Source organism: Malus domestica, chromosome 08 (genome assembly GCF_042453785.1).
Source record: "Malus domestica chromosome 08, GDT2T_hap1".
Classification (NCBI taxonomy): Eukaryota; Viridiplantae; Streptophyta; class Magnoliopsida; order Rosales; family Rosaceae; genus Malus; species Malus domestica.
The window spans coordinates 5,784-15,248 of NC_091668.1; the positions used below are offsets into that span (position 1 = coordinate 5,784).

A 9,465-nucleotide genomic window follows, 5' to 3' on the forward strand; every position below is an offset into this window, starting at 1 on the left:
CCTAAACCCTAAACCCTAAACCCTAAACCCTAAACCCTAAACCCTAAACCCTAAACCCTAAACCCTAAACCCTAAACCCTAAACCCTAAACCCTAAACCCTAAACCCTAAACCCTAAACCCTAAACCCTAAACCCTAAACCCTAAACCCTAAACCCTAAACCCTAAACCCTAAACCCTAAACCCTAAACCCTAAACCCTAAACCCTAAACCCTAAACCCTAAACCCTAAACCCTAAACCCTAAACCCTAAACCCTAAACCCTAAACCCTAAACCCTAAACCCTAAACCCTAAACCCTAAACCCTAAACCCTAAACCCTAAACCCTAAACCCTAAACCCTAAACCCTAAACCCTAAACCCTAAACCCTAAACCCTAAACCCTAAACCCTAAACCCTAAACCCTAAACCCTAAACCCTAAACCCTAAACCCTAAACCCTAAACCCTAAACCCTAAACCCTAAACCCTAAACCCTAAACCCTAAACCCTAAACCCTAAACCCTAAACCCTAAACCCTAAACCCTAAACCCTAAACCCTAAACCCTAAACCCTAAACCCTAAACCCTAAACCCTAAACCCTAAACCCTAAACCCTAAACCCTAAACCCTAAACCCTAAACCCTAAACCCTAAACCCTAAACCCTAAACCCTAAACCCTAAACCCTAAACCCTAAACCCTAAACCCTAAACCCTAAACCCTAAACCCTAAACCCTAAACCCTAAACCCTAAACCCTAAACCCTAAACCCTAAACCCTAAACCCTAAACCCTAAACCCTAAACCCTAAACCCTAAACCCTAAACCCTAAACCCTAAACCCTAAACCCTAAACCCTAAACCCTAAACCCTAAACCCTAAACCCTAAACCCTAAACCCTAAACCCTAAACCCTAAACCCTAAACCCTAAACCCTAAACCCTAAACCCTAAACCCTAAACCCTAAACCCTAAACCCTAAACCCTAAACCCTAAACCCTAAACCCTAAACCCTAAACCCTAAACCCTAAACCCTAAACCCTAAACCCTAAACCCTAAACCCTAAACCCTAAACCCTAAACCCTAAACCCTAAACCCTAAACCCTAAACCCTAAACCCTAAACCCTAAACCCTAAACCCTAAACCCTAAACCCTAAACCCTAAACCCTAAACCCTAAACCCTAAACCCTAAACCCTAAACCCTAAACCCTAAACCCTAAACCCTAAACCCTAAACCCTAAACCCTAAACCCTAAACCCTAAACCCTAAACCCTAAACCCTAAACCCTAAACCCTAAACCCTAAACCCTAAACCCTAAACCCTAAACCCTAAACCCTAAACCCTAAACCCTAAACCCTAAACCCTAAACCCTAAACCCTAAACCCTAAACCCTAAACCCTAAACCCTAAACCCTAAACCCTAAACCCTAAACCCTAAACCCTAAACCCTAAACCCTAAACCCTAAACCCTAAACCCTAAACAAACCCTCAACCCTAAACCCTCAACCCTCAACCCTAAACCCTCAACCCTAAACCCTAAACCCTAAACCCTAAACCCTAAACCCTCAACCCTAAACCCTCAACCCTAAACCCTCAACCCTCACCCTAAACCCTCAACCCTCAACCCTAAACCTCAACCCTCAACCCTCAACCCTCAACCCTAAACCCTCAACCCTAAACCCTCAACCCTCAACCCTCAACCCTCAACCCTCAACCCTCAACCCTAAACCCTCAACCCTCAACCCTCAACCCTCAACCCTCAACCCTCAACCCTCAACCCTCAACCCTCAACCCTCAACCCTCAACCCTCAACCCTCAACCCTCAACCCTCAACCCTCAACCCTCAACCCTAAACCCTCAACCCTCAACCCTCAACCCTCAACCCTAAACCCTCAACCCTCAACCCTCAACCCTCAACCCTCAACCCTAAACCCTAAAACCCTCAACCCTCAACCCTCAACCCTCAACCCTCAACCCTCAACCCTCAACCCTAAACCCTAAACCCTTAACCCCAAACCCTAAACCCCTTAACCCCAAACCCTAAATCAACCTTCATCCCTCAACCCTAAACCCTAAAGCATCTACCCTCACCCCTAAACCCTCAACCCTAAACCCTATATTCTTATATATTCCTACAATTTAAGGATTGGCATGAACTACAAGTAATCACACTTCTAAAAGAACACAATATCTAATCCTAGATATCCTCTTTGATTCTCACGAGTTAATACGGATTATGTCTAATCCTAAAAGGTCTCTCTCTGCTAGTATAAATACCCTCGTATAGGGCATAACTCGGGCAATGCTTCTGTAACGCATACATTATTCTCTTGCCCGCTGCTTGAGTCTCAATATTGCTTACTAGCTTGATCATCGGAGAGACTTTGGTAGGTACCCAACCTATACCAACATCTAACTTCGATTGTTTGCTTTTTTACAAGTAGTTGAACTCGCACACATTCTCCATCTGAAGTGGTGTGCATATTTGGTTCCAACACCTAAACCCTTAACCCCTAATTCGTATAAATGGTGGCGTGTATTGTCTTTGGTCAAGCAAATGATTTCTTATGTTGTGTTCGGTTAAGTGTCGCATTTTGAAAAGAAAGTGATTACGTACGTTGCATTTAGTCATGCAAAGGAAAGTACTAATAATGTTTGAGATGTTATTTGCTATGTTGATGAGAGAAACATTAATAATTGATCACAACTTGACTTGGCAAGGGCAGCATAAAGCAAATCTGAGGTGCCGAAGGGAAAACTTGGTGTGCCGAAGGCAAAGCAAGGCACCAATTTCCAACGAAAGGCACAACTTGCCTTGCCAGAGAAAATACATGGTTCCAATTACATGACAAGCTTGGAATAAGGCAACACAAGGCATAATTTTTACTTACAAAGCTGAGGTGATGCATGACTTGCACAGAAAATGGCAATGTGAGGCACAACTTGCATGGTAAGTGGTGCGTTGATTTCCCTTGGCGAGGCAAGCGGTCCCGTACATTGCCTTTGATCAGGTAGTTGGTCCTTTGCGTTGCCATTTAAAAAGGAAGTCATGCACTTCTTGCCTTTAAAACCAAGAAGTCATTCAGTGTCTTCCGACGAATAGCTAGTGTCTTTCATTGCCCTTGTCTCAAGAATTTGTGTTTTGTATTGACCTTATTATCGTTGTCGCCAACATCTCATAAGACTATATTGTCATAACCATAACCAATGTTTCAAAATAAATGAGAGTTTAAAAATAGCAATGTTTATTAATCCATTTAAAATTCTATTTAAATTCATAAAATTCCATAAAAGGTCCCTGACAATCCATAAAGTTTTATTTAACTTCATGATAAAACTTTCACAAACTCCATTAAAATCCATGTAAAATTCAATCAAAATCCACATAAGAATTTACGAAGGTCAAAACTGACTTGAAACCCATTTTCGGACAGAATAGTAGAGTAGAGCAAGCACTAGTATTAGTAGCATTTTTTGTGCTTTACACTTCTCGCTAATTTTATCCATGTGTTTGTTGTCGCGACTCGCTACCAAGTTTGATCCCTATACAAGTGCTTCATATGTCCACTAATAATCACCAGCAACCTGAGGTAACCAAACTTTGAAATCCCTCTTTCTTAGCAAACCCAAATATTGAACCCAAAAAAGAGTTTGGAATTGTTGTACTTTTTAAACAATTGTAACACCTCTCCTCGTAAGTTTTGAAAAGCTAGAAATATCAAATTTTCTCAAACCAATCTATAAGCTGGAAAATTAAAAGGCATTGAAGAATTTTGAATACACCTAATGAGAAAAGAAAAAAAAAACACACCACTATTAACTACAAATTACATTGCCAAAAGAGTGTTGAATGAATACAAAAACCAATAAACACATTCTTTTACCTCAAAATATACATTAATGGATAACAAAAAGAATGACAAAAATTGACCCATTTCCCACACTTTGTTAACAAGCTACCATAAGTGACGATTTGGCTTGAGCATAACAGCTTAATCTTCATGTCATTCTATTTCTCAAAAATGTACTAGGCAAGTCGCACCTTCAGAAAGTCAACTCTTGCTAAGAGATGGTAAGATCATCAGACATTACTGAGGGTATTCGGTGGCACTTCAAAATCTTTGAAGTTGCAACTTTTGCTAAGCGACGATTCAACACAATAACCCTATCATCATCCAAATCAAAGCGCACGCTCTCTTCGCTGCAGTTTTCGACAAGTAGGCATAAATGTTTCAAATTGTCAACTTCAACTCCGTTAACCTTCTTAACCTGCCACCACATGTTTAAAAAAAAAATCACAACATAGTAAACAAGTACATGTGTACGATTGTCAAGTTGTATCCTGCCGACTTCCTATCATATCAGTAACGTGGGGAAACAATAGCCTAACATCAATGACACCTCAAATATAAGTGATACAGATGTGTCACAGTAATAAAAGTAGGAAATTGTCACACCTGTAACTCTGCAAGACGTTCATATCCTGCATTGATATCGTCCATTAGGACCTGAACACATTAAACAATTGTCACGAAATTATTCAATGACCTGCTCAATCAAAAGAAAATTCCTAAAAGTGGCTATCCCGGTAAAAACTAACAGTATACCATTTTAAAGTTGAAAAAAAAATGTATGAAATTTATCAATAACGAAAGGTTAGAGCTACACGTTCTTGGACGGATTCTTATAAAAGAACATGGAGGGGATAATAAATTTGGCGGGGTTGACAACATCATGACATAAATTATAAAAACTAGAAAATAACAAAACAAAACTTATTTGTCAGTATGATTATATTAACTGATTTTGACTAACATAAAAAGGACATCATTGACAGAATTTTATCTCAACTAAATGAAATTCACAGCTTTATATTCTTTCATCATTCTACTTTGCAAAATTCTTTTCTTAGTGGCACATACAACGAACAACAAACTAATGCAGAAATATGACTTATATCACTTAAATAATGTATCAATACCTGAGAAAGGATGACAAGCTGTTGACCAGGCCGTTTTGGTGGTTCCCTCAATGCGCTCTCACACAATCGTCGAGGTGAAGAATTGTACCAGTCTTCTCCATACTCGTGAAGGTATGGCTGAGTGAGTGGAACAAAGACCAAACCAGCAAAAATGTAATAACTAGGAAGCTTATCGAACTGATGAACTGGAACTAATGGCTGTAACTGCATAATTGAACAACTAATGAATCAATTGAATAAAAAAAACAAAAGTATATACTGCACAGCAGAGCAAATCGTACATCACTGATTAAACCATCCTATGAATTTCAATTCACATCTTACTATTGAAGTTAAAATTTGCATTTAAGACATAGAACCAATCTAATTATCACTGCAATAACAAAACTTTGGTGAGCTCAAACTTTCCTAGTTTCAGGTACCAAAATTCTTCCTATGCCAATCTACGAGGTGAATATCACAAAGGTCACAAATATCTTAAAAAGATAGTAAAAGAACAGTGATATAAGTAACATCATGTGGTTCTGCCAAAAAAATCCCCACATCCTTGCACCAGACTTCCCTTCCTTGTATATCTCTCCCAACCATCACAAAGTTCAACCGGAACCGCATAGCGTATACCATGCCCACAAAAATCTTCAATATCCATTCTAACCATGTGCAGTCTAACCTTAACCAAAGCCGAGCCAGATCTTAATAAACTCAATGGAACCTAATCAAAAAATTATAAGACAACCAAAAAATGATATTCTACATAAATTTCTTAACTTTTTTTTTTCCTTTCAAAAGAATGTTCCTAGAAACCAGCTATTTTCTCCACTTTGAATTACTCGAAACAAAAAGAGAAATAAAAGTTTGTGAGTTTAAGAGACATCTTATCTTATGCTTGTGATTCTTCTATGGAGAAAACACTAAACTAAACACACATACAAAATAGTACCATACTTACAGGTTGAAGGGCGATACTGAATTCATACTCTTCACCGTCCCTCAGAACTCTAACTATGGCTGTTTCGTTGGGTTTCTTCATAGAAACCAAATGGTCAAATGTTATCCGCTCTCTGTTTCGAAAATGAACTGCATCGTGCATCGTGCTAAAAATAAGAAAGCATGGGGAAAACAAATATCTACAAAGTAAAAAAACCTTCCATTCTGCCTAAAGATCTTCACTGTTACCCAAGCCAACTGTCAACTTCTAGTTACACTACAAATACATGCATGTGAAGCAATTGGAATGTATGATAGGGCTATTGCAACAAAATTTTCATTTGCTCCCATCTCCACGAACCACAATCACATTGGTATTATTAAAGTTAGGGAATAACAAATGACTACCTGTTCCATCATTCGCTACAGGCACTCCATCAAAAACAAGGATAATATCATCTTTCTTCAAGACTTTATAGGCATCCGAGAGTGGGTTAATTTTGTTCACTAGTACCCCGGTCATTTCAGGGCGCATCCGAAAGTGGTTCCTCAGTTGAACATTTTCAATGGGTTGGCATGACAAACCCAGAGAGCAGAATCCAACATACTTGCCACTTTCTTCCACTCCAGCAATAAAATGCTTTATTACTGGGACAGGAATTATATAACTGAAAATTCCAACAGATGAAGAAAGCAAAATTTAGCAAAAGAACAACAAAGCTCTGAGACGCCATTAAGGGTTAAGGAAGTAGTTTCTCAAACTCAACCAAGAGACTCTTGGTGACTTTGTCTGCCTGTAGACTGGACTTGCACTATTGAGTGTCAAATCACACCTTTGTTCCTTTACAACATGTCCAACAAAAAGAAAATGAATACTACAGATCCTATCTTACCGAACAAAATGAACAATGGCCATCTGAACTAAAATAAGACTCACCCAATATTCTCTGCACCAGAAAGGTTCTGGAAAGCCACACCAGCAACTTTATTGCCCATGATTGCTGGACCGCCACTATTCCCTGGATTTATTGCAGCATCAATTTGTATTGCCATGAGCTGGGTTGCCCCGTGTACATATTGAGTGGGTTCAACCCTAGAAACAACACCTTTGGTAACTGAAATGTTATCACCACCTGGGACCAAAAGCGTTGCATTAATTAAGTTATGCACTTTCTCTGTGCACCATGCTTTCAGCCTTTCACTATTAATTCATAAAGAGAAAAACAGTACAGGTAGAACACGAGTCCATTGGTATAAGTCCTTTCACTACAAAAATAAACTAAAGAAGCTATAGGTTAAAAGAGAAAGATATCAGGCACACATCCAAGCAAAATGAACTATGAAGAGTGAAGAAAAGCACCTTTGGGATCAATCAAAAGAAATCAATCCTCTCTGTTTATTATTTTTACACAAAAAGGAGCTAAGAAGAAAGGTTTCTGCTCAAGTAGCTGCGCCAAAGATTCTCATTTCATATTTCCTTAAATTTCAATCGTCAGAAATATTAGACTGGTTTGATTTCTTTTCAAGTAGAAAGTATTCTAGTGATTTCAAGATTTTCTGGAATTTGCTTTTTCAGTGCTCCACAAGTCTAATTTTACATCTTGGAGACATTTTCTCTTATGCTTTAGAAGTTCATACTCAGTTCGGTTTTTTCTTTTACTGGTTTATGGGAGAACCCTAGTCCCTGTTGGAAGAGAAGGGGACATAGCAGGCCTCTATGTAACCTCTCAATAAAGCAGAGATTATGCCTTCTCTTCCTAGGTTTATTTATTTCTTCTATTCAATGTTCATTTTTTTCAGAAATTTCTGCAACCTTAAGATTTGATTTCAGCATCACAGCATCCATTAAGATCCAATTTCCATCATGCATAACCAGGCTAGAACCAGGCTTTAAATGCAAAACAATGATGTGAATGAACCATCATGCTAGCTAACTATAAAGCTGAAGTGTTTAGGATCCTGCATAAGATTTGGTATCGCACCCACAACAGCTCTTCATCCTATTTATAGTAGTACTATTTTCACAAATTACATGTGAATATAGGCATTATGCAATGAGGTATTGTTTCTGACTGATAATGATATGGGTCTACTTACCCTAGATATTGAAAACAATTATGTGTTTTATCTTGTTTTTCTATCTTCAGCTTCAGGATGATATAATATTACTTAGATCACATTAAAGATAAAAAGTGTGGTAAAAGAGTAAAGTTGATTGTTACCTTGAGGATATCCAACAACAGCCACGGCTTGTTGCAGAAAAGGAATGTCCCCTAGATCGAGGGAAGCCATACCCTCCCAGAAGTCTTGACTTTCAACGGTCAAAATGGCTAAATCACATTCATGACCAACAGCGTTAACTTGGGCTCTGTACTTGGTAGGAGAGCCATGCTTTCTTACAAGTACAAAGGTATGATCAGCCACTACATGAGCATTTGTCAGAATTTTCTTCCCACGGATTACGAACCCTATGTTATAAATTACGAACAGAATATTTTAAAGTTAGAAGGAAACTAATGCAGGCAAACGAAGTTGAATGTTAAAATCAAAGATAAATAAAATTCGAAATCAAGTAATGCAGATGGTGACAATTGGAGCTTTGAAAATGCAATAATATGGCAATGGAACCTAATTGAGGGTTTTTTATGTGTTAGTGTTCCATTACCTTGCCTTATCAAGCTGCTATTAGCCTATTTCAATTGTATTCAAAGATAAAACTCCCTCGACTTGAGAAAGAATAAATGAGAGAATGTTACCGGAGCCCATGGTTTCTCGCTGGGACTTGTTCTGCCAAGGAAGGAAGTAGTTAGGGCTGCTCGTCACAGTGAAGATCTTCACCACTGAATCCAATGCTAGCTCTATTGCATCAGTATCCGTCGTGGTCCTCCTCTGGATGTTCCTCCCATCACCTAGACCTAAACGTGGTCGTGGGCGTCGTCGTTGCACGTGCGCTGCAGCTGATGAGGGGTAGGGGAAAGACCCATTAGAGTTAACTGGCTCGGAGGAACAAGAAGAAGACGCAGCGGCGGCGGCCGCAACTTCTTCAACAGTAGCTGCGGCTCTCCTGGTACTGGTAGAAGTACAAATACTAGTCCCTCTTGCGGTTGCGGTTGCCTTACTAGCTATTAACTTTATAGAGGAAACAGAGAGCCTGGTGAGTCTATGGACGGACGTTCCCAGCATGTCTTTTTTGATTTGCACGGCAGTCGCTCTGATTTCTGAAACAAGACTAGTTAGCGTGATGAGATGATGAAACGGCCATGTTTTAAGCCGTGTTATTTTATTGGGTAAAAGATTGTACCCTCATGTTTTGTGGTTTTCAATATTTAGTATATTAAAATTTTTTCGTCTCAGATTCATACCTAAAGTGTAAATTTTGAAACAATCTCATACATCCGTTAGTCAAACTGTTAAGTCTCCCGTTAACTGTGACGTGGCGCACTGACTGGGCACCACGTGTCATTCACATATTTTTTTTTCTTTCTTCTTCTTCTTCTTCTTCTTCTTCCTCAGACCGCAACTCTTTTTTTTTCCTTCCTCCTTCTCCTTCTTCCTTCTTCTTCCTTCTCCTTCTTCTTCTTCTTCCTCCG

The 9,465-nt window shown here is 39.1% G+C and overlaps 1 protein-coding gene across 1 annotated transcript; it reads right to left on the reverse strand.

Annotated features, from left to right (window-relative positions):
• Positions 1-3,690: 3,690 nt before the first annotated feature.
• On the reverse strand, positions 3,691-9,132 carry LOC103440169 (protease Do-like 10, mitochondrial). The gene is made up of 8 exons (XM_008378833.4): positions 8,632-9,132; positions 8,098-8,343; positions 6,813-7,008; positions 6,284-6,543; positions 5,898-6,025; positions 4,949-5,152; positions 4,425-4,475; positions 3,691-4,236 (listed from the first exon to the last, which is right to left on the reverse strand). The coding sequence occupies exons 1-8, from the start codon at positions 9,056-9,058 to the stop codon at positions 4,030-4,032; spliced, it is 1,719 nt and encodes a 572-aa protein (XP_008377055.2). The 5' UTR covers positions 9,059-9,132; the 3' UTR covers positions 3,691-4,029.
• Between the last annotated feature and the right edge of the window lie 333 nt (positions 9,133-9,465).

Bases quoted from the DNA above. Each gene is read 5' to 3' on its own strand.
- LOC103440169 (XM_008378833.4), bottom strand. From the start codon at position 9,058: ATGCTGGGAACGTCCGTCCATAGACTCACCAGGCTCTCTGTTTCCTCT. The intron at 8,344-8,631 runs GTAACATTCTCT...TTTATAACATAG, and splicing joins GCGAGAAACCATGGGCTCCG to GGTTCGTAATCCGTGGGAAG. The intron at 4,237-4,424 runs GTGTGACAATTT...ATGTGGTGGCAG, and splicing joins AACGTCTTGCAGAGTTACAG to GTTAAGAAGGTTAACGGAGT.